Below are 26164 nucleotides of genomic sequence, written 5' to 3'. Positions count from 1 at the left end.
AGACACCCTCTCTACCTTTAAGGTTAGGCTCAAAACATTCCTCTTTGGTAAAGCTTTTAGTTAGGAACCAGCTCATAGCTCATAATTAAGATGCAATAGGCATAGACTGCCGGGGGGGGGGTCTGGCATGCTCGGTTGGAGAGGGCGTTAAGAGAGAGGTCATTTAGGTTAGAGAGGGACCGGAGAGGGTCCCATTCCTCTCTCAAACACTCCCTCTATGTCTGCTTCTTCCCTTGTGTGTTTGCTCCTGTACTCCTTCTGGCTTTTGTCTTGCAGGTCCGTGGGATCCTCAGTGTGGAGTTACAGAGTCTCAGCGGCTCTGTCTCCACCCTCTCCTCTGCACACACCCAACACAGCATAACGTGGATGGCTGTTCATCATAGGAATGGGATCCACACAAGGTTCCTGCTGCTTAACAGAAGGTTTTCCTTGCCGCCATGATGAATTCATGTTGGGTGTGGGATACATATGTATGTGTATATACGTATATATGCATATGTGTGTATCCATAAAATGAAGAGTCCGTCCTTAAGACTGCTCTACTGTAAAGTGCCTTGAGATACCATTGGTTATGATTTGGCGCTATACAAATAAAGATTGATTGATTGAATATGTATCGGTAACGTTAGAAGTTACTCCAAGTTCCCACATTGCCTCTAATAACTATTAATTCAGTAATTATCTAATTATTTTATTGTAGAACTGATACCTTGCACAAAAATGAGGTTGAGAACAAAAACGTGCAAATATCGACATCCTGAACAATATATACTTTATAACAGCGTCCAAAAGGTTATTTGGCCTGATTTAGAATTTATGATATGCTGTGGGGCAGGTTAGGAAACTCACCACATAATGCAGCCTACAATTTTGTCATCACCTCAGTGGGATTATTCATAGTGTTCATTCTTTGTCGGTCTCCCCCATATCCTACTGAATGAAGATGATTACAAATTGGTTATGAATATTGAATAACCTGTTAAAAATGTGAGGCAAATATTAACCCTTTTCTTTAATTTATTGAGGGGCCTGACTATGCAGCGCACGGAAAGTAAGGACTAGGATTTTAAACTCAATACAAAAATTAACAGGGAGCCAATGAAGACCAGAAAGAATGGGGATAATGTGGGCTGTTCTGGGACCACCGGTCAAAAGTCTGGCAGCAGCATTCTGTACAGTCTGAAGTCTCTTTAGAGTCAACTTGTTAAAACAGGAGAAAACCAAATTACAGTAATCAATGCGTGACGAGATGAACGCGTGAATGATTATTTCAAGATCTGGTTTGGACAGCAGATTCCTCACTTTGGAGATTTTTCTCAGATGATATAAACAATTTTTAGTCAGTTGACGACAGTGACCCTCCAAAGACATTGATTTATCAAAAACAATCCCAATGTTTCTGAGACTGTTTTTACCGATGTGCCCAAATCACCAAGGGAGTTCTTGATCAAAGGCAAGGCAAATTTATTTGTATAGTGCATTTCAATAGACAAGGCAACTCAATGTGCTTTACATGATGAAACATTCAACAGCTTAAAATCAATAAGAACATTCAAAATCATCAGTAAAATCAGTTAAAATCATCCACAAACACATTACATCAACAACATGACCAAAAATCTCTCTCTCAATCATACGCAGTAGAGAAAAAAAGTGCCTTTAACTTTGACTTGAAAATGTTCACATTGGATGCTGACTTCAGCTCTGCTGGCAGTTTGTTCCACTTCTTTGCAGCATAACAAGTAAAAGCAGCATCACCATGTTTACTGTGAGCTCTGGGCTGCATTATCTAACCTGTGTCCATAGATCTGAGAGACCTGCTGGGTTCATACCTGACTAACATGTCACTGATGTATTCTGGACCAAACCCATTCACAGATTTATACACCAGCAGCAGAACTTTAAAGTCTATTCTGAGGCTGACTGGGAGCCAGTGTAAAGACTTTAAAACTGGAGTAATGTGCTCTGACCTCTTTGTACTGGTTAAGACCTGAGCTGCAGCATTCTGAACCAGCTGTAGCTGTTTGATTCTCTTTTGGGGGATTCCTGTCAGAAGACAATTACAATAGTCCAGTCTGCTGGAGATAAAAGCATGGACCAGTTTCTCCTGATCTTTCTGAGTCATTAAACCTATCACTCTGGAGATGGTCTTTAGGTGGTAGAAGACTGTTTTTGTGATAGATTTGATCTGACTGCTGAGTGTAAGATCTGAGTCAATCAGAACACCAATGTTTTTGATTTGGTCTTTAGCTTTTAAAGATCGAGACTCAAGATACTTGCTGACAGCAGTCCTCTTTTCCTTGTTACCAAAGACAATCACCTCCATCTTGTCATGGTTTAGTTGAAGGAAGTTTTCACTCATCCAGCAGTTCATTTTTTCTAAGCAGTCACACAACACCTCAATGGGACCATAGTCATCTGGGTTATGATATAGTTGTGTCATCTGCGTAGCTCTGATAATCAAGCCTACAGTTCTGTAAAATATGTCCTAAAGGAAGCATATAAAGGCTAAACAGAAGGGGTCCAAGAACAGAGCCCTGAGGAACCCCACAGGACATTGGTAATCTGTCAGATTCAAAGTTTCCAATGCTTACAAAATAACTTCGCTCCTCCAAGTAGGACTTAAACCATTGCATTACATGTTTGCAATCTGTGCAACAAAATTGTATGATCTACAGTGTCAAATGCAGCACTTAGATCCAATAGAATGAGAACAGATACTTTTCCTGAATCAGTGTTCAACCTTGCAGTATGTCATTGATAACTTTGATAAGAGCAGTTTCTATGCTGTGATGAGAACGAAAACCTGACTGAAATGTATCAAATATTTTGTTAAATGTTAAAAATTGACTCGGTTGAAGACTACCTTCTCAATGATCTTGACTATGAATGGAAGGTTGCTGATTGGTCTATAGTTAGCCAGTATAGAGGCATCCAGTGTTCTCTTTTTTAACAGAGGTTTCACAGCAGCTACTTTCAGGGATTTTGGTACGGTGCCTGATTGGAATGAGCAGTTAATTATCTGACACAAATCAGTGACAATTGACTTTACAACAGTTTTAAAGAAGTTTGAGGGTATTGTGTCAAGGCAACATGTTGATGGATTCAGCTGCTGAACAGTTTCCTCTATTGTTTTTGGGTTCACTGTAATAAACTCTAACATTGTAGTTGACTCATCACTCAGTGGTTGAAGCTGTTCAAGCTTTTTGTTATTTTGCTGGTTTGTTCTGATGTTTGACCTTATTGATTGTATTTTTTCATTGAAATATACAGCAAATTCATTGCATTTTCCAGTTGACAGTAATTCAGGGGCTATCTGATCTGGGGGAGCTGTGAGCTTTTTGGCAATAATTTCAGAAAAGTATTGCTGCCTTGCTTTGAACAAGCCATCATTGAATTTTCACAGACTTATTTTGTATAGTTCTTGATGAATTTGTAGTTTTGTTGATCTTCATTTACGCTCAGCTCTTCTACAGTCAGATTTCAAATTCTGCATTATCTCAGTCCTCCTCCAAGGTGTTTTCTGTGTGTTTGGTTTTCTCTTAATTTTGATTGGAGCCACCACATTTATGACATTACAGACTTTTTTTATTAAACTCATCCAGAAGATCATCAACTGTCTCAGCACTCAATGTTGGTGTCATTGCTATAGCTTCCATAAACTGTGCACTTGTGTTGTCATTCATGTACCTTTTCTTTAAACACACAAAAGTAGGGGGAACAGATGTTACAGTTTTTAAGTAAAAAAAGACACAATGATCAGATAGAGCTAAATCTCTTACATCAACAGCAGAGATATCAACACCTTTAGAGATAACCAGATCCAAAGTGTGACCTTGAGTGTGTGTCGGACCAGTCACATGTTGTATAAGACCAAAAGTGTCCATTAAAGCATACAGTTCTTTGGCAGTATTTTTCCCTGTTATTGTCTACATGAATATTAAAGTCACCTGTTAAAAAGTTGTATTCAGTGCATACAACTGACAGCAGTTCAGAAAACTCATTCATGAATGAGTTTTCTGAACTGCTATAGTCTATAAATAAAAACTGCTATAATCTATAAATGACTAAAAACAGAACTTTTGAATCACCCTTCAGTAAGAACGACATATTTAAAAGAGATAAAATCACCAAACGTTATTTCTTTGCACTGAAATATTGATTTAAAAATGGCAGCAACTCCACCACTTTTCCTACAAGTATGACACTTATTGAAATAAATAAAGTCTTGTGGTGCACTTTCATTGAGAATAGTATTGCTGATACCGTCATTCAATCACGTTTCATTAAGAAGTAAAAATTCCAAGTGATGTGTCAAAATAATGTCATTAATTAGAAGTGACTTGTTAACAAGAGATCTAACATTAAGAAGAGCTAATTTTAAAGACTTTACTGAAGACACTGGTGGACTCTTTGGATGACATGTCAAATTTTTATCTCTATTAAGCTTGTTGTTTTTCTTTAATTTAACAATTTTACCCGTGTTACCTATCACCACAGGAATTAAAGAAGCTGCATTAACTCCATCCCAAAGGGATCTTTTTATCCGGCGCGATGATCAGAGTTTCTGTTTTGCCAGAATTAATCTGCAGATAATTTGAAGTCAACCAGTTTTTGGTAGCAGATACACATTTCAGGAATTCAGATAAGAAGTGAAACTCAGAATCACTGAAAGAGCAATACAGCTGAATATCATCTGCATGCATAGAACACATTTTTAAAACCACGGCTCAAGACCAAGAGGCATCGGGTACAATAAAAACAAAACAGGCCCCAGAACAGAGCCCTGGGCTACTCCACATGACAGGTCAGACACATGAGACATTACATCGTTAAAAGCAACATTAAAAGTTCTTCCATTTATATAAGAAGTAAACCACTGTAGAACAGCTCCAGAAAAACCCATCTCAGAGTCAAGTCGATCAACTAGTATACTGTGATCGACAGTGTCAAAGGCAGCTGTCAGATCAAGTATAACCAAAACTGTGTAACGACCAGAGTCAGCGGCCATCATCACGTCACTAGAAACTTTCAGAAGAGCAGTTTCAGTGGAGTGAATTGACCTAAAGCCAGATCGATATTTATCATAAAAATCTTTTTTTAAGAATGGGATTTATTACAGCATACTTCCATCTCCCTCTGTACACTGCCTCATTCTTCACCAGTGTGGATGCAATCTCTTTCCAAGAGTTGCTGCTTCTCTGTAAAGTCCTTGTATTCTTTCAAGGACGTGTTGAAAAGGTGTTGGTACTTTCGGACCTCTTCGGCCAGTCTCTCATCGAAGCTCATCTCCATCTCTCCTGTTTCTCCATGCGGGTTAAATACACGTGTTACATTCATTGCAGGTTGATACATGCCGAGCATTGTTTTGTGTGACACCAGGTACTCGTACAACTTCCGCACGGCAGTAAAATCTGAGCTTTGCAGTTAATTGGCCTGGCAGACTCCGCTCGGCTGATGTACGCCCGGATATGTTTAAGCCTTAAGAGCTTTACAAAGGTTTGCTCAAAACAAGATACGTATTTAACACATTTATTTACTTTTAATATCCTCTAAATGTAGTAATAGTATTCAATTACATTTTGTTCTATTTTAATGTTGTTCTTTTTATATTTTTTGCTGTTGAATTAATTTTATTCAGTAGTTCATTGTAAATTAATTTTTATGCTTGTGTCATACAGTACTTGAACTTACCAGAAATTCCTGAAGCTCCCTTGATAAAACTGTAGGCCTCTTGTTGACTTCCTGAGGATTTTTTCATATATCAGTTGGTTTGAGTCGGTCTCTGATTTAAATTTTATTTTGCTTTAGACAGAATGGCTGCTCTTCATCGTCTGAGGATGCAATACATGTCGGGTAACGCCATCGCTCATCTTTACACCAGCACTCGAGCTTTTGCCAAATGTCACTATAAAATGCTGGTGCTTGGAGGAGGAAGCGGGGGCATTGCAATGAGTGCTCGGATGAAGAGGATGCTGGGAGCTGAAAATGTGGCTGTCGTTGAGCCCAGTGAGGTATTGTTCCTTGGATTTTCTATCTAGATTTTTTTGAAAGTTTAACAAACAACTTCACTCCAACTTCAAACTCAGCAGTTATGAACAAAGCAAACCATTGGTGAGACGTGAACCTTCTTTAAGGAAGGTTTCTAGACATTCTGACCAAGTATCCAGTTTTTTGTGTAAATACTGTATGTTGGCCTCTAAAACAAGGGCGAACACACTTTTTTGGCACGTGAGCTACTCCTACCATGGACAGCTCTTCACGATCTACTGTAATTTACACTATTACAATTATTATTACTATTTGTATAATATTAAGGCAGGCAAGACAAATGTATTTGTATAGCGCATTTCATTCACAAGGCAATTCAATGTGCTTTACATGATTTAAAAAGTGCAACAGAAAGCATTTAACAGTTTATAAATCAGTAAGAACATTAAATCAGCAGTAAAAACATTAAAAGTCTCCCTCAGTCATACGCAGTAGAGAAAAATGAACGCCTTTCACTTGGATTTAAAGATATTTACATTGGATGACAACTTCAGCTCTGCTGGCAGTTTGTTCCGCTTTGTTTTAAAATACAAAAATAATATTGAAACAGTAACGTTTAAAAACTGAGTTTGATTAGAATTAATTGTTTTGAAAATGCAAAGCACCAAACACAGCTGCTTACTTCATCAAAGACCCACAATAAAAAGCACATTTAGCGGTGCCGCGGCCATTGCCTCCCGGGTCCCGTCCGTCCAGTCTAAACAGCGTACGCTCAAACAAACATGAAAATGAACATTTTGATATGATTGGCTCTGTCTGTGCAGTGAAATAGATATACTGTAGATGGTGCGCTAGCGCCCTTACACACTGAGGTCAAAAGCTGAATAGGTTTCACTTCTGGGTGAACATGAATGTGCCGTCTGGGCGAAATAAAATTAAAATAAATGCTTTGAAATTACCAAATTACTCCAAAATAACTGCACACACTCGGGGTATTTGGAAGCCATTGACAAAGTTTGTCAATGGCTTCCAACGGCTTTCAGGTCGAACATATACCGCGTCGGGGAGATATTCGTTCCACAAACACACACATATACTTTTTTGCTTTATAGATAGATAGATTTAATATTGTTTGTTATTAATATTATTGTTTTTATTGTTGTATTATAGTTACTGGATTCAATCTCAATCATCTTTTATTTGTATAGCGCCAAATCATAACCTACTTTTTCAAACTCCTTCTAGTGTTTAAGCTTTATCTGCACCAAACTTTGCCCATATAAACTCCAGCCTTGCCTGATAAGCAGTTCAGAAAAGAGTTTTGTTTGGTCAAAATATGTGCAAATTATTAACGAGTAAAATTTTCTAGCTAGTTTATAAACACATACTGTTGCATATTTTTGTCAAAGTAAAAGCTATCAACATCAAACTAAATTAAGAGGTCAACCAGAGGCTCTGTGCCAAGTTTGGTACAAATTGGCTAATAGGGGCGCTATAAACAGAGAAACATCAAGCAACATGAAAGTTGATCAGATTTGCACAAAATTTGGCTTTTTTTAGCCTGTAACTTTCAAATTTTAAATCACATCTTCATAAACTTTATATTCACGTATTCCCGAAATAAAGTTGCATCTTTTGACATAGGCCACACCCACTCCCACGGCATATTTCTTTTTGTAAGTCATTACACATCAAAAACCTACTTTTTCAAACTCCTCCTAGTGTTTAAGCTCTATCAGCGCCAAACTTTGTACATACAAAACTCCAGACTCTCCTGATCACCAAAAGCCTGTCATCCTTCATAACACACTTCCATGGGCTCCGCAAAACCTGGGGGCCGAGTCGAGCAGGAATGCTTGGCCCCCTTTCATAACTGCTTGCAGTTGTAGGTTTATTTTAAACTGTTTTTAAGTTTCCGTTTACATGATATATACAATATAAATCAAATCAAATTAAATCAACATCATTGTATATAATTGTAACTGTATAGAGTTTAATACACTGTATTGTCTTCATTCAAAAAAAGGGTGCGACCAAATTCTGTGCTGGTGCGACCAACTTTTTCAGTTGGTCGCACCCACGCCGCCCGCCCCCGAAGACCCCAGCCAGCAGGCCAAGTCCGCTGGATCCTAAGGTCACCCCCCCGGGACCGGTAGAACCCCCAGACAGCCCAGGCCTCACCTCCCACCGGACAACACAAGCCATGGGGTGATGCCCCCCACCGGCACGTGACCAACCGATGGCCGCCATCGCGAGAAGGAGGCACACCAAAGGCACACACCTGGTGTGGTAAAGCAGCCCCCAGCCAAAGGTGCCCGGACCCACCCATCGGCAACCGGCGATCAACAATGACCCCAACCACCCGAACAGCGAGCGCCACCCCCAGCAAACAGCATCATCCCGAATTCCATGCAACCCCGCCCCAACCCCGGCACAGACGCCAGCACCTCCCCAGTGCGCCCACCCCCCACACATTGGTGTGGCAAGCTGCCCCAGATCTGCACACTGCGGGGACCACCCCCAACGCAAACAGGAGATTAGACAAGCACCAAGCCATACCCGAAGGGAAGAGGCACCTCCACGCCTACAAGGCCGACACTGCCCGGAGAGACCCCGCAAAGAGATCACCCAGCAACACCCCCCATGCCCACAGCCCTACCCGACCGCACCACCCTGATGTAATTGTGCTTTACACGGTGGCCCAGCCATCTACAGAGGGGCCGGGCCCCCACCCGTTGGGTGCTTCCCACCCAACCTTTGTATGTATATATGCGTATGTGGTGCATTAGCTCCGGTGGGTGGAGGCGGTGGTTATACCCTCTGGGGGGTGGTGTGTTGAGGTGTGAATAAAACTGGAGGGATTGGTAGGGCAAATTGAGACGGGCCTGCCCCCCCGTGCCACTACAAGTTAGCACAAGTAGCACCCCTCCGACTTATTTTATAATTCATTGCATATCATGCCTTGAACTTGTTTTCATGTAATTTACTTGTTTTTATCAACAAATTTTTATCCTTTTATTTTCTAGTACTTATGAATTCTTATTCTACTAAGTTTGATTTTAATCTGCTCGTTTCCCTTTTTTTAGTTCTGTTTATGTTTTTAAAGTAACTCAAACCTTGATGCTGTACCTGCACTTGTAACAGGATAATATCAGCTTCTGACGTGGCTTGTTGACCCTTTGGTAGATGCACTATTATCAGCCATTATGGACCCTGGTTGGTGCTGGAGCAAAATCTGCTGCCTCTGCTGGTCGATCCACAGCCAGCGTGATGCCATCTGGAGTAAAATGGGTGAAATCAAAGGTTCAGGAAATCAATCCTGATGTCAATACTGTCCTAACGGTCGATGGGACTAAAGTATGTTGACATTAGAAAAAAACGAAATTTTAATTGTTTACATTTCAGTTTAAATATCTGGAGATTTATTCATATGTTTTTTTCTCACTCAACAGATCTCCTATGAATATCTGATTGTGGCCCTTGGTTTACAACTTCATTTCGAGAGGGTGAAATACTTTGATTCTAGTTGTTTATTGATCCTATATAGTATATGTAGGTTTTGTCAATAGTTCTTTCAATATGTAGATCAAGGGACTCCCAGAGGGGTTTGAGCATCCAAAGATTGGTTCAAACTACTCAGTCCAAACTGTGGAGAAAACAAAGAGGGCACTGCAGGATTTCAAAGAAGGCAATGCGGTTTTCACTTTCCCGAATACTCCAGTGAAATGTGCTGGAGCTCCACAGAAGATCATGTACCTGTCGGAGGATTTTTTCAGAAAGGTACCAAGCATTAGTCAGAATCCACAACAAAATGAATTAATGTGGTGCACAGATGTTAATGAAGATATGTTTATTACCTTGTTTAAGACTGGGAAAAGGGCAAAGGCCAATGTTATATACAACACATCACTGCCTGTCCTCTTTGGGATTAAGAAATACGCTGACTCACTGTGGGAAATTGTGAAATCTCGTGACATTCAAGTGAACCTCAGGCAAAATCTGATCGAAGTGCGGCCAGAAAATCAGGAAGCTGTGTTTGAAAACCTTGACAATCCAAGCGAGATCAAAGTGATTGAGGTAAGTCTGTTAACATTTATTGGCTGCCTGCCATTTTCAGAACAGATCTTTTAAGACCCACAGAATATTTTGTACTATGATTATGTCAAATCTGAAACCAGATTCTGAAAGAATAGATGCTCGACTTCCATCAGTAAAAAAATGTTTCTAGCTTGTTTCGTTCTTCCGTAATCAGCAGTTAAATATAGGTTGGTTTCACATAAAATGCCAGTTTCTGACAAAAAGCTGAGAAAACTTTTATAAAACAACAAAATTCACACTGAGCCCAGGCTTTTGATGGCAAAATTATTATTATTTTGCTATCTGGGTCAGAGTTGTATGGTGTCCTTACACTATGTTGTCCTTCTTCCAAGTCTCCACCCCCCTCAGTCCCCACACCCGTAACTTCTTCCTCCTCCCCGACATGCCGAGTCTCACCACTTGTTGATTGTTTTCTCTCACGATCGCGACACCCTCAATAGTCGCCTTAAGTCACCACATCCTCTGCTCGAGTGTGAGCTGCTGTGAGCTTCACCATCTTCTCTCGTAGCTCCATTTTCTTCCTCGTCAACTTTTCTACTCTAGGTTGTATATGCCCATCACTGCTAATCTCGCATCTAAAGATGCACTGCTGCCATCTACATGGCACCAGTTGGTCATTGAAATATGCCCAAATTATTAATGAGTAAAATTTTCTAGCTATCTTAAAAAACACATACTGTTGCATATTTTTGTCAAAGTAAAAGCTATCAACATCAAATTAAATAAACTTATGCCGGAGGTCAACCAGAGGCTCTGTGCCAAATTTGGTGAAAATTGGTCAATAGGTGGTGCTATTAACAGAAAAACATCAAGCAACATGAAAGTTAATCAGATTTGCATGAAATTTAGGGCATTTTGGCCTGTACCTTTTACATTTTAAATCACAACTTCATAAACTTTATATCCACGTATTCCCTTAGTAAAGTCGCGTCTTCTGACATAGGCCATGCTCACTCCCAGGGCATATTTCTCTTTGCAGGTTACTACACATCAAAAACCTACTTTTTCAAACTCTAGGAGTTTGAACAAGTAGAACTTTGCACATATAATCTCCAGACTTTCCTGATTAAAAAGTTCAGTGCAGAATTTTGTTCGGTCAGTAAAATTTTCATGCTTGCTTAAAAACACATACTTTTGCATATTTTTGTCAAAGTAAAAGCTATCAACATCAAACTAATTTCACTTGTGTCAGAGGTCAACTAGAGGCTCTGTGCCAAAGTTGGTGCAAATTGGCCAATAGGGGGTGCTATAAACAAAGAAACATCTAGCAATATGATGGTCAGATTTGCACGAAATTTGGCGCATTTTGGACTGTAAATTTTACATGTTAATTCACATCTTTATAAACTTTACATCCACATATTCCCTAAATAGATTACATAGGCCACGCCCAATCCCATGGCATATTTCTCTTTGTAAGTCACTACGCATCAAAAACCTACTTTTTCAAACTCCTCCTAGTGTCTAAGTTCTATTTTGGCCTGTAACTTTCACATTTTAAATCGCATCTTCATAAACTATATAGCCATGTATTCCCTAAATAAAGTCGCATCTTTTGACATGCCACGCCCACAGCATTTTTTTTTTTGTAAGTCACTACACGTCAAAAACCGTCTTTTTCAAACTCCTCCTAGTGCAAGGGTGCCAGGGTGAAATTGTTCAGGGGGCCAACATTTTTTTCAAGTGAGACCTCTGGGGGCCAAATTACACTTTCAGCCTGAATGACCAGTCACTGACTCAACACATGAATATGCTGCTTGAAATTATTCGTAAAATGACATGCATTGGCACCACAATAGCCTCACAATGAGACCTACAATTACATATCAGCCTAAAGCAATTTACCCTCTAAAAATGTAACAATGTTCCATCCATGCAAGTAGCCTACATTTATAAATTAGAAATGCAACAAAATAGACAAAACACATTTCCTATAAATAACACAAATATAAACTGTAAATTACTCTGATCATATTTATTGAAGGCTTGCACATGAAAACATGCCAATGCATAATTAGGCCAATTAAAAGAAGGCCAGGCCACGTAGGCCTAAATGAGTCAGAGAATGTAACTGCCAGAATAAAGTAGTCCAACAATAGACCAAGCGACTGAATATCCAGTAGGAATTAGTAAAAAGGTTCTTGAAAAAATAGCCAAATATGACCCAATCTTAAAATATTGCATTGCCTCAATAACAGATGGCACATTAACTTTGCCAGTCATAACCAGTAAACTCCAACCCACATTTCCACACACCCATGCCTATGGCACTAGCCTACATCAGTCAACCCCACCCATTTTATTCCCTCCCACCCATATCACACAGGATATGATATGATAAATGGAGAGACGAGCCTTCTTCAGCTACATTTTACTTGTCAAAGACAGACACCTTTTATCTTTCACCAGCTTAGCTCAGCTGCAGCTGAGGTGGGCAGCAGCAACAGAACAACTGACAGATTCCACCAAAATTAAAGGTCCCATATTATGCTATTTTTCACTCATCTCCATTTGTTCTAAGAACCCCAACAACACAGTATTTTAGGTTTATTTTTCCCAAACACGCCTGTTTTCTGGAGTTTTAGTCCCTGAAAAGTGACTTTCTGACCATTTTTAAAACCGACTGTATGAGTGGGTGTGTCTATAGATGCGGACTCCACCAATGACTCCTCACAACAATTGATCACTAGCGACTTTCTTTTGCTATTCACACTTCTTGTTGTTTTCAGCCAGAAAACGGCACATTACAGTAAAACACATGGCTATTTAAGTGGATATTGCGATTGTCATTGTGAGTCATAAAAACAATTTTATGAAGTGTATGCGCCTTGCAGCAACAGTGCTTCAAACACTTACGTTGCTTTATTGTCATCATCTCATGTAGAGATTACAGGAAAAGTCCATTCAAGGTGATAGTCCGAACCGCTGTGTCACATTGTGACGCCAAAACAGTGTCGCCAGATTCGTGGTTCAAGTTTGGGCTGTTCTGAGTAGTGATTGGGCTGGAAATTGTCCATCTGATCTGGCAAAGCTGATTCCCGATAAACGGGGCAATTTTCTCTGTGTTAGACTTACACAGACCACAAACAAACGACTGGATGGTTTTATTTCACATTTTGTGTGCTGGTGGACACAAAAAAAAAAATAAAATTGATAAAAAAAATATATATATATTAAAAAAATTGTTAATTATGTAGGTCACTTGGGGAGCACTGCAAATATGGAATATTTATATCTCTTAAATGGCAAGACCAATTTTTACCAAATTTGGTGGGTATGATCTTGGGTCCGTCCTGGGGCCAAATCTCAAAGTTCATCGCGATTAGTCAAAGTGGGCGTGGCTTAATACATCATAACATATAAATAAACAAGCATTTATTTCAGCTGAATTATCATGTTGAGGGCTGTGAAATTTACAGGGTACATATAGAAGAGCACACAGATCACTCATACCAAAATGTGCGCCACTAGGTGGCGCTATAATGGGTGCAAACACATTTTGGCTTGTAACTTTCACATTTTAAATCAAATCTTCCAAAACTTCATATCCACCTGTTCAAAGCAAATGGTACGTTGGCCTGTGTCCTGACGCTTGCCACAAGCCGTCACCTTTGTGATGTACTTCTATGGGCTCCGCGAAACCTGGGGCCTGAGTCGCGTGGGAAGGCTTGATCCCCTTTCATAACTGCTTGCAGTTCTATTTATTTTTGTGTTCAGTGAGTAAATAACTGATTTGTATAATTGCCTATCCCAACCAGTATGAAATGCTTCATGTTACTCCACCAATGGGACCAAATCTGGTGGTTAAAGCCAGTCTGCTAGCAGATGAGTCTGGATGGTTGGATCTCAACAAAGAGACCCTCCAACATATGAACTACCCAAATGTGTTTGGGATTGGAGACTGCACCAACCTTCCCACATCCAAAACTGCTGCTGCTGTTGGTAAGTCAGTTCACGTTTTTATTGTTATGCTGATCTCATCCATCTTAACGCCACTATTAATTACATCAAATTGGATGGACAAGAAATGTCTCAAAAGTTGTAGTGTGACAAGTTATCTTTATCCCTAGAGGACTAAGTCATGCAAAATGTTCTGAGTGTCAAGTATTATAGTGACAAATTTAACATGGCAGCCCGCGGCTGCAGAGACTTAGTGTTTACTTACTCATATGAATTTTTTCTTACCGTTAAATTTTCACCATTAAACAAGTGCTTACCACACATCGTTCCACCAGTCAGAAAGGAGGACCTAGAAGAGTTCATTGACTGGTACCACGTTTGGTGCTGGTAAAGCTGGCAAAGCATCAAAAAGCTGTCTCATCTACTGACACATCAGATATGGAGACTGATTTCCGTGTATCTCTCCTAGAATCCATCAATACGATACAATAGTAGAGGATGTTATGAAATGTATTGTGTATATATAATCTACTAATTTGTTTAATTCATTTAAAGTCTGGGTGCTTTGCTTGAATTTTGGGAGAGTAGTGTTCTGATTGTTCTGTTTTGGCTGGAATTTAAACAAAGGACATTCCAGTGAAGGAGGTGGCATTCAGGATCAGCAAGACTGGGAATGTGATGAGTGATTTCTCATTGCAAGTAAATCATTTGGCACTTTTAGGTTTTTACTTGCTTTGTCCTGGAAATGTACACATGTACATGTAAATAGTAACATATTTTAGGGATTAACATTAGGGGTGTAGCAATATAACCTCATGGTACGATAATTGTTGCGATATTGATATTAATGTGTTTTTTACGCTTGGCTCGTTGTGTGCGTGTGTGTGTTTTGCTGTTATGCCGTCAATCCCTGCATAACAGCATACAAATTATCTCACTCAGTTGAGACCTGTTTCTTTAACTGGGTTTGTGTTAAATCATCATGAAAAGCAAGATAGCAGTTAGATACGATGATTGTTAATTTAAAAACTTTTAAGTGTTTTTGTTTGGCAGGGCAGGGTTCACAGAGCTAATGTCAGATTTAAATTAAGTGATCAGTAGCCAGCCAGGTTGAAACCCAACTCCCTGGGCAGGCAACCTCATTGACCCCTGACCCTCGACCAACATACCAACAACTGGGCCGAGATGACACGCAGTTATTTATTATGGCTTTATTTCTTCCCTCTTCACTAGTGCTGCTGCAAATGGCTTTATTAGTAGATACAGTGCCGTGCCGTGACCACTAGGGTTGGGTAGGCACGTTGCAAATCGAGACCACTAATGACAATTTCATATGTTTCAGCTGGCAAGCGTTAATTCAATTCAAATCATCTTTATTTGTATAAAGCAATTTCCAACAAAGTCATTTCAATGCGCTTATCAAAAAAATAAAATTCATAATAAGAAAGAAAAAACCCAACAAGATCCACACGAACAAGCATTTAGCCATCTAACAAAATTAACATCGTAAAACACCATTAAATAAACATAAACAATTACTTAATATAGCCTCCATACTCTCCCAACAAGATATATCTCATGACAGGGCAGCACATCCGTTGTTTGTGTTGGAAACAGAGAAACGTGGAGAAAATGACAACAACTACTACTCATCCTGCAACAGCCTCAGTGAGGCTCATCAACAAAGTCAATCCTTCCTTTTGTTCCATTCACTGTGAAAAGTATGAAACATTTTCTGACCTTACCTTTGCTGAATGTCTGGTAGCTCAGGTGTTGGTCTCCCATCTTTTAAAAGCTGTCGTTTTTCCGTGTTATCCCATCCACTAGCTAGAGAACGTTGCAGCAGCGGTCACGTGATATCAATTCACTAATGTACTATGAACTTACGTATAGCATTTAGCATAGCGCGATTATGTCCAAAGGCAGCTCTCTCCGCTGCCTTTGGACGTAAATGGTTGTCATCTTGGGGACCTGACTGCGCATGCACAAACACATAAAACCATGCAATGGGAACAGAGGCAGAGGAGCTACGTGCCTTTGGGAGGTGGCGTGGCCTCCCTCTGCCTTACAGCGGAGTGAGACTGTGCAGCTGCTCCAGAAAATAGCGCTGTTTAGTTATTTGGGCTATGAAATGCACAAAATGCGTACACTTTCAAACTTATAGGTACTGTAGGCTATTGGAAATGGAAAAATAAATAATTTATAATTATATTATAATTAAAACAAATAATCAAAATATCAATTCACCCTTGGGTAGGCACTGCCTACCTTGTCTACCCTGACGGCACGTCACTGATAGGGCTTTTCCCCCGGGCAGGAGCTGGAGCTAACTTGGAGCTAGTGCGTGTTTTAGCTCCAAGTCATTCTGTTTCCACCAACATAGCTTCAGCTCTCGGAGCCAAAAACCAGAGCTACACTGGCCCCACATAGCTTCTGGGCTACAGCTAAGCTCTGAAGTGGGCGGGGGCTAGGCGGGGTTATCAACGGTCCTCCGAAAATGAAAAGCAGCCATTTTTTTAAGCGTGCGAGCGGCTGGTCACGTTAGCGCAAATCCGACAAAAAACATTTAAAAGTGAGTCCAAAGTGAGTCAAAGAAGACAGCAGTGGTCAGAGGAGGAGAACATTGTTTCCTGGTACTGTGGGTGTCTGAAGAGGTTCAGGGAAAGTGGGCGGAGCCCCACGGATCGAACAGAACTACAACCATGGAGGAGCTCATCCTGTAGAACTGTTACTAATCCTGGTAAGGTTTATTTCACCCTGTTGTGAACCTACTACCAGTATTGGCTTGCTAAAATATTCCCTCATCTATATTATGAATGTTACGTCTAACGTGGTGCAGGCTAGTCAGTTAGCCGCTGGTTAGCTAGGAAACCATAATACTTTAATATTCCTGAAAGCAGCTGTAATATTTCATTAACTTGTATTCAAAACTTCTCTTATTGTTACATGATGATCATGTAATAATATTACTGAATGATGTGGTAACTACGTTTCTGCTCATTTCAGAGTTGGATTTGGAGGTTCATCTGTATCTCAGCTCGTCTTTATCTCAGAACAAATCCAGTTAGATTAATTCATTCTATGCAAACATCAACATGATCAATATTATCTGTTGCTCCATCCTGAAATATAATTATACACCATTTACTTGAATTTATATTTGTTAATAAATAAATGAAACTATTATTAAGTACTAATATTATTTTCTATTCCTGGACAAAATAAGGCTCATTCTTAATCAAAAACATTGCACACTCTTTATTATACACTTGTTTTACCATATTTGATTTACTATCTACAAGTTTAGGGAAATACAGTACATACATGACAAAAATCCAACCGTTATTCATAATATAATAAAAGATCCATCAGACTGATAAATAACGCAGGATACAGAGAACACACACATGGATTATTGTTAAAAACACCAGATTTAAAACTCCAGATCTCATGTAACTCAAAACTGACCAAATGATTTATAAAGAAAGTAAAGGTTTACGTCCAAAAGGGTTGCAGAAAATATTTTTAGAGAGAGAAGGGGAAAATAATTTAAGAGGAGAACTACATTTCAAGATGAAATATGCTAGAACAACATTCAAAAAGATGAGTATAACAATATCAGGGGTTAAATTATGGAACTGTGTAAGGGGTGGAATAAAACATAAACCAGTTTAAAAAGCTTTTGAAATCATATATTGTTAGTAATGATAAGAAAGAAGAGTAACAATTTTACCAAGTACATGTCATATATACATTCATGTGTATGTACGTATGTATATTTGTTTGATGTGAATGTATTAACTGTATATAGAAAACTTGTGTAGATTATATATTGTTAAAATAGTAACATAAGCTAAATATTTTTGTGTGTGTGATATCTAGAGAGCCTTGTTTAGTTTTATTGTGATAGGGTTGGTTTGTATAAGCTATATTTGCTTCAACCTACACACTTTTGGCTTAAGAACTACACAATTGTTTGTTTTTGTATTTTGTTATTGTGGAGACTGCTGAAATAAATAATAAATTCAAATATTATTTTTAATGCTTCTATGCAGGAAAAAAGGAGGAAGATGTTAATGCAGATTTTCTTCCATGGAGCAGTCAGCGACACAGTTCATGGACAAGAACCAGCAGGACCAGGACTACGTTCATGGCCCATAACCTCCAGCTCATGATGAACTCCTCAGCACTGGTTGGACTGGTGTTGTTTCTGGAGCAGAGAGAGGCAGACTTTGGTCCTTTCTAATAGAAAACCCACAATAATTTTTTAAGTCAATGTTAATATATATTGAGTTGGTTTGTAAATCTATTTTAACTTTGTGTAAATAAAGTTATTTATTTTGTATTCTACAATGACTTTGACATTGTTGCCTACTTGTAAGCACACACTTTATTTATTTTTATTCAGATAATTTAATTGCTCTTTCCATCCGCTTTTTGTAAGATAGAAACATAACATGCCCTGCTGAAGCACAAACTAATAGGTTTGTATTTTTTTTATTTTAATACATTTATAGAATTGAAAAGTTCATACAATACTCACCTAATGAGTAGGACATTTAAATAAAATGCAATAGAAATTTTCTCAAATCAAAATTTATTGAAACAGATCAAACAGCAGCAATAAGTATAAAACAATTGTGGGTCAATAAGGTGTTGTTGATCATTAACAACACAAGTTGAACAGCATGATGAGGACACAAACATATATTTAAATACAGCATCCCTTCAGTCACACACAGTAGGTTCTCGGTCCAAACACAGATGAATGAATGACATCAGGACACATTAGTTTGACACAAATTTGCGCTGATTCTGGTCGTACTGAGTCGCAGCGGTGCGATCACAGACGTGCACAGTCAGCATTAAGAGCATCTATAATGATAAACAAACATATCAAAATCAACTCATTGTCTTTATCTGCTGTACTTATGCAGGTGTAATTGAAGCTAAGTAGCTTAGCAAAGGCTAACACTAACATGACTAACGTCATTGTTAAGAAATATAACGTCTTTGATAATTACCTGCGTTCACAAATGTTGTAGATTCCTGTGACTCCGATGAAGACGGGTAGAGTTGTTCAGCTGAATATTTACATAGGATAGGATAGTATATATACGATGTCAACAGTCAAAACATAGGCTTCATTATGGCGCAAGTGCTCATGGGTAAACTGCTACGTAATCAGTGACGTACTGACGTATTGTGGTGATGCAAGGACGTGGCTCCAACTTGCCACTGCTGTGGTGGAAAACCAAACCGGTTCTTCTGCTAAACAGGACTAGCTCTGAAGTAGCTCGAGCTCCAACTATAGCTCCGAACGAAAAAGCCCATGCTTAGGGTGGAAAAGCCCTATGAGTAGATGTCTAACTTCTACTAGTTCACTAGTAAACATGGTGGGTCCAGCTAGCATGCTTATTAGTTTACTAGTTTAAACCTTTGCTAGTACTTTTCAGCCTCTATGTAACATACAATTATATTAGTTAACTAGAGACCGTAATCAATGATTGACTAGTTAACATGTCAGACTTTTTGCAGCTCACTAGTCAACTATTTTTTGTTTTTGACATGATATGAAGGATACATTGGCTGATCATTACTCACATTACTTTCCATGCTAGGAAGGATGTCGACAATCGACGTTCTGCAGCTTTGCAAGCGCTCTGAATGCATTGCAGCAATGAATGCACAGTCTTTAATCGCCTTCTTCGCCTCACGGAGCAAAATGTGTCTATATCCGGTCAGCCTATTTTACGGCAGTTCGTGTCATATTTAAAAGGTTGAAACCCTGCTATTTAAAAATAATTAGTTCTATTTCATCCTTCCTCACCGCCAGAGGCGGTGCTTCAAGCACTGACAGATACCATGTTGCGCATGCGCAGGCCAAGTAGCTATACCAACAAAGTCACGTGTGACCCCTGATGACCAACAGGTCTATATCTTCCAGTGTCATCAGAGGATCTGTTCCTTTACATCTTCTCACTTGCAGATGTTGGACTATCGAATTAGCTTAAAATTTGAGCTCATCGCTGGTAGCCTTGTGACTGTTTTCTCTAAGCTCGCCCTCCAAAGGCTGCGACAAGTTTGGCATTCTGCGTTTCCTTGGATAACTAAGGTTGGTCACCGCCTCAGATTGATGATGACGGTTTTCTGTTGTTGTTGACGGTAGTGTGTTTCCGCCACATCCAGCATAATTAAGCCTCTTTGGGTTACGGTTAGCGCGGTGTGTCCGCTTGAGCTAACACGCTGCGGCGTGGGATAGCAACTCGGTTGCACCCGTACTGTCTGTTGACAGCACTTTTGTGTTCGGTGATGGCGTTTGCTGGAACCAGCTTATATTTCGGTAGCACATGCTTTGTCGGTGGCTGCCTCTTTCTTTTAGGGTGAGAGAGGTGTGTGCGCGCTTACTCCCCATTTACTGTAGACAGTAAGCTAGTAGTAGCTCTGTGGCTGTATCGGTTTATTTTCATAAGACCCTTTGTTGGTGATGGCAGTTTGTGCTGTCCCTCTCCCGTCATTAGGGCGTCCTGTTTAGTAGTCTGGTGAAAGTGTGCCGCCCAACCCAGCTTGTAAGCAGTGCGTTAGATTACCTTGTTGGGGAGCATTGTTTCCACTCTTCCCCAGCAGCGGTGCGTGCTGCGTTTTCACCTCGTCCAGCAATAGTGCTCTCGCTAGTACCTGGTCACGACGTCGCATATCAACTGGTTGGTGAAGGCTGTGTTTACGCTCCCCATTCCCAGCTTGTTGTGGTTTTTTGTTTCAGTGTCAGCTATGTTGGGCGATCACTGCTGTGCTGCCTTTATGGCTACCTTGCGATCGGAAGACAGTCATGATCTCTGTCCCTCCTGTGTGGGTCTTGAGCATTTGAAGGAGGCCCTGTCTGAGGATCCCGGCATGAACTGCAGCTACATGCCTCGGGCCATGAGGGCCGTTCGACTGGGGGGAAGCTCACCAGGGTATTTATCTCCTCCTCAGCTTACCCCGGCTCAAGGGCTGACCCCTCCTGAACGGTTGAAGCGTAAAGCGGCGGAGACCAGGGGTGCCCCTAACTGGAAGAGGCCCAGGGAGTCCAAGCTAACCAGATGAAGGCTGCCTTCTTCCTAAAGCAGACTGAGGCAGGTAAGGGCAGTGTGGCCCTGCCTGCTCCTTCACTGTTATCGAATTTGGCGAGTATGGGAATGCACTCTCTCAGGGGAGGGCTTCCCAGGCCTCGGTGGCCGGGTCCCGTTCCTCTGCCGTCAGCTAGGGGTGGGGCTCGTTGAATGACTCCGTGGTTTCCCTCATTCGTGGGGCCCTGGTGCAGCTGGAGCTCGCTTTGACTCAAAGCGAGCTCTGAACGGAGGGGTGTCCGTTTTGTTTAGGGACAGAAAATGTGTGGGCTGTCAGAGGGGTGCTTTGTTCACTGGACAAGCTTGGCTCCTTGGTGCTAAATTTTTAGATCAATTTGTAAGTTTATAAGTGCGTTGTGTATCTGTGTAAATCATTAATGTATTTGAAGCCAGTCTGAAAATTAATGAAAGTGTTTGATAAATCTTTCTTTCTTTCTTTCTTGTACAAATCTCACAAAAATAAAGTTAAAAAAGATAATAACCAAGACAATCCAAAAGTTTTTTGTCTCTTTTATGATGAATTAAAGATATGAATGGATGTCTCCATAATTGTTGACAGATTATACGATTTATTTAACAATCATCAAACTGTTTCCCCAATCTTCATACCAACTTTTTTCTGCCTTTAGCTGCTCAATCTGCTGTCCTAAACAGAACTATCAAGAAAATACTGAAGAATGAGATGCCGGACAAGAAGGTACATCTTTAACATGTGTCGTTTATAATTCAAGAAAGTGAGGTAGTCGTCTTTTTTTAATTTTGTGTTAAACTTTTCAAGGACATAGGTTTCACAAACATTTTTACAGTTGTAAAGTCAAGAAGGAACCATCAACAATAAAGCACTCAAACAGATATGCAACTGCACAAAGGCAATAATAAAAAATATGGGTATTCAGCTGTTGCTGAGCAGGATGAATGTTTGGACTTAACTTTTTAATATTTTATGAAATGGCAGAGCTGCAATTACTTGTTTTTGCAACTGTAAATTTGACATTCCTATCTCATAAATATAGCTCTTAAGGGTGTTTCCATCTCATAATTATACCCTTTCCCTCTTAACTAACTACTTGTCATGTCATAATAATGAAGTTTTCTTCTACTTGTGACGTTTAGTATTATACAACGTATGCACATACTTTCATACATGTGACTTACCAAGGGAATATTTTCATTTTTTCCTTGACTAAAATGGGATTTCATGGAAATGTCTCAGAACATGCATATACATAATCATTTGTTTTCTTATTGAAAGTATGATGGGTACACGTCATGTCCGCTGGTCACAAGCTACAACACAGTAATGCTGGCAGAGTTTGATTACAACGGACAACCACTAGAAACCTTTCCCATCAACCAGGCTAAAGAAAGCAGAATAATGTACCACATGAAAGCTGATATCATGCCTCACCTCTACTGGCACGGCCTTCTCCGGTATGTTTAAAGTTGGTGGAATTTTTTGTTTTAATTTGTCAGTTATCAAATAACTTTCTGCTATAACATCTGTTTTTGTTTCTCTTACACTAGGGGCTTGTGGGGTGGACCAGAGCCTTTCAGAAAAATACTTCATCTGGGCATGAAATAAGTGTTATCCACCCTATCCACTGTCAATCACAACTTATATTGTCAATCACTCATTCTAATGTCCCACCTGAACTCCCTCTCCCTTGTTCCTTTCCCCCTCCCCAGGGTGTAACACTGCCCTCAGTTTTTATGTTTTTTTCACTCAAAGTTTTTCTTACACTTCCGGGCAGGTGATGGTCACAATCATGTATTAAAATAAATGTACTTGTTTCATTTCAATAATATAAAACATGCAGAGCTGTCGCTAAAAGATTGCACTACATGTAGTGTCCTTTCATAGCTTGTGCAGTCAAGACAAAAGAGTGTTAGTGTTATCCATCCTATTCCAGGCTGTTTTCTTCACCTTTGAACTCACTCAGTGCCATTGACGAGATAACTCATCATTTGCGTTTTTTCACGGGGATTACTAGAAAACACCCTGGCGGAGATCCCTCATCAATATCTAAGCTGTGGGGTGATATAGTGACCAACTGTGCCCAGACAGAAAATGGCGCTACGTACAAGAGTTGACGTTCCCAGTAGCGCACACTCGACCAGAGCATGTGTGGAACTCATGGATAGTGTGGCGATTGTGAGATTTATTTTTTTATTTATTTATTCAGTTCATTTCCGACATGGTCGCATTCACAGAAATTCCTTTTTCATGCCGGAAAGGGCGACGGAAAAAAGCATTATGCTTATCCAGATCCGTCCCCTAATTTGAACACAGATAATTTTACATCCAACCTCATCGATAAAACGATATAAAAAAAAAAAAGGGGAACGCAGGAAGAGGAAGTTGCATGTGTGCAGACTGACGGGAGAGAAACTTGGAGGAACGCCAAAATACAGTAAATCCATTCAACTCTGACCCATAGCAAAATAATAATAATTTTGCCATCAAAAGCCCTGTCTCAGTAGTTTTTTTTCTTTTCTTTTTGTTTTATATAAGGAAACAATGTTCAGATGTTAGAGTTGTCACTGAAGCAAAATTAGCTTTAAAGTCACTGACAGGGTTTTTTTTTTAGAAAAAGGCTGTTTTCTCAGCTTTTTGCTCTGAAACTGAAGATTTGTGTAAAACTTGTTCTATTCAACAACTGATTACAAAAGAACGTAACGAGCCAGAATTTATTTATTTTTTTTTTATGAAAGTAGAGGCTAAAATATTCTATGAGTCTTTAAAATCAGTCAAAATGCTCAAAAATGGCTGGCACTGAGGGGGGTAGAAAATCTGAAAATGGCAGGCACTGAATGAGTTAAGAAGAGATAACACATTAAATTCGTACTTAATTCGTACTACACAAATGATCATAAAGCATCCTAGCCAGGCATTTTTTTTAATCAACTACATTAGAGCATAGAGAAATGTAAATAACATGCTGTGTCAGTTTTTCTCTCTGTATAGTCAGATTTTACTTATTCATTCAAACTAAAACCACAGTGTTGTCATTTTATGCTCACAGGCATGACATATGTTTTGTTATTTTAACTAATGCATGCTATGCATTTTTACTCTAACCAGACATACAGTAAGATCAACATTAACTATATGACCAATAACAGGTGAGGTAAATTTGATAATTCATTCTAAGTGAAAACCTAAACCCAAAAACTGTTAAAAAAAAAAATATTAATAAGCCCCATGTAACGGGGAGTACCCCACACTTTCAGAGGTCTGGTGAATTACTCAGTTTGATGGATCAGGGCTGTTTTAGAAGAAAAAACAGAACCTGCACAATAGCACACAAGTGGTTATAATGCTATGACTGGAAAATAAGTAGTTAAGTAAATGGACAAAACAAAATGCTACTGCTGTAGTAGTGTGAAAAAAAACCTGCTTTTTTTGTTGAAAGCATGACCAATAAACATAAATTGAACCTGTACTTGTCTGTGTATTCTTTAAAATTTACAACAAAATGTAAGACCATAATAACTACAAGGAGAGCGCTCTGTTGAGTTTTTGTGGTTTCCAGATGAGGCAGATCTGGCTGAATTTAAGTTTCTAATATATTGACAAAACAATGCCTGTAAAAGAGATCAATCAAAGAAAACTGCTCAAAATTAACCTCAGCTAACCTCCAAGTATCCGCTCAGATCATTTATACTTTAAAGGTGTTATGGCAATTTTTATATTCATCATCATCGTCAAATGTATGTTCATGTGTACAATTTGTCATGTTTTAATACATGATGACTGCATTACTCTTTGCACTTTTGAACAGCTGAGTCATGTTAGATTAAACAGTACAGATCGTATTGTACTCAGTACAACACAGAGTCTCTGCTGAAGGCCAAACTCAAACTCACATGCAGATATACACGCACACACACACTATCAAGGATAGATAAGAGTGGCGCCCAACCTTCCTCATAATATACACGTCTTCATCATCCTCAAACGTTTCCACTGTTGGGCATCTGACTCACTCCTTCTCCTCACCTCAGAGTGGAACTTTTACTGTTATATGTAAAAAAGCTTAAGCTGTGAAACTGTTGGTTAGAGTGGGTCTTGCCTTTTTGCTCTGCCGGGAGTTTTTTGACCATGTTTGTTGGGGGGCTGCTTTTCATTCTTTCAGGATGGAAGCTTCTTTTTTACTCCTTTTTTATTTAATTTTATAATAAATCTTTTTTATAAAATCATCAATGCTTCGACTGGGCTCCATCATTCAACCAGAGCAATAAATCATGTCTCCAAATGAGGTCTACCGCAAATTTGCCGTGACAAATTGGCGATCACGAACAGGATCCATCTTCTACTCTAGGGGGCTTCTGCCGTGGACCGGTACCGGACAGTGGACGCACTTAAAACCCCAAAGCCAGTTTTTATGGCATGTGACTCCGACTCTGCCCCGCGGTGGTCTGCCCCTCGGACAGAGACTGGACCACGAACCATCGGTTGAGCCTCAACACCAATTCGGACTATTAAGGTAAAGCTGCCTTTTTATATATATATATATATATATATATATATATATATAAATTTACATATATATATTCGCTCTGAGTTGATAGACAGGCAACCAGTCGAGCACTGTATTGATTTTCATCATTCTGAAGGTTCTCTCCTCCTGTTCTGTGTTTTGACGCAGTGAAAAGACTGCCATGAGAAAGGCTCAAATGGTTGAAGTTCTTTGCTTTTTAATACTATAAGTTCCCTATATTTTTCTTCGGGCTCCGGATATTTTTGTTCAGGCACCCAGTACGGCTGGTCATTATTTACTTTGGTTTTGTTCAGGCACCTCCACGGACAGCCTGTGAGGTCCTGACCATAGGACAGACAGGCAACCAAAGTTTCCAAAACACCCCGGTGCCATGTAACGAGTTCACCTCTGTACCGATATCAAAATAGATTAAAACCCCAACCCTAACCTAAACTGTAGTGGAGACTACGGGGAGTAAAACACTAATAATGGGAATCAAACAAATGAAGAATCCAATAAACAAATAATATATGCATACGCATATACTGTACAATCTTGGTAGAGGAGAGGGTGGATACAGAGCCG

General features: G+C 39.6%; 1 protein-coding gene across 4 annotated transcripts in view; it reads left to right on the top strand.

Moving 5' to 3' along the window:
- Positions 1–26164, top strand: part of sqor (sulfide quinone oxidoreductase) — a 59614-nt gene that overhangs the window by 9318 nt on the left and 24132 nt on the right. Inside the window, exons 1-9 of one of the 4 annotated variants that reach the window (XM_028448692.1) lie at positions 5816–6014; positions 9178–9348; positions 9444–9497; positions 9577–9771; positions 9859–10068; positions 13848–14031; positions 21728–21795; positions 22351–22529; positions 22623–23153. In XM_028448692.1, coding sequence (XP_028304493.1) covers positions 5817–6014; positions 9178–9348; positions 9444–9497; positions 9577–9771; positions 9859–10068; positions 13848–14031; positions 21728–21795; positions 22351–22529; positions 22623–22680 — 1317 coding nt within the window. In that variant the 5' untranslated portion in view covers position 5816 and the 3' untranslated portion in view covers positions 22681–23153. Of the gene's footprint in view, positions 1–5382; positions 5500–5811; positions 6015–9177; positions 9349–9443; positions 9498–9576; positions 9772–9858; positions 10069–13847; positions 14032–21727; positions 21796–22350; positions 22530–22622; positions 23154–26164 lie in introns of those variants that run through there. The other 3 variants (XM_028448691.1, XM_028448690.1, XM_028448689.1) reach the window with 3 other exon arrangements.

The sequence above is a fragment of the Gouania willdenowi genome, chromosome 6 (assembly GCF_900634775.1).
Source record: "Gouania willdenowi chromosome 6, fGouWil2.1, whole genome shotgun sequence".
NCBI lineage: Eukaryota > Metazoa > Chordata > Actinopteri > Blenniiformes > Gobiesocidae > Gouania > Gouania willdenowi.
The sequence above is the reverse complement of the archived record's forward strand: the minus strand, read 5'-3'. Positions and strand labels throughout refer to the sequence as shown.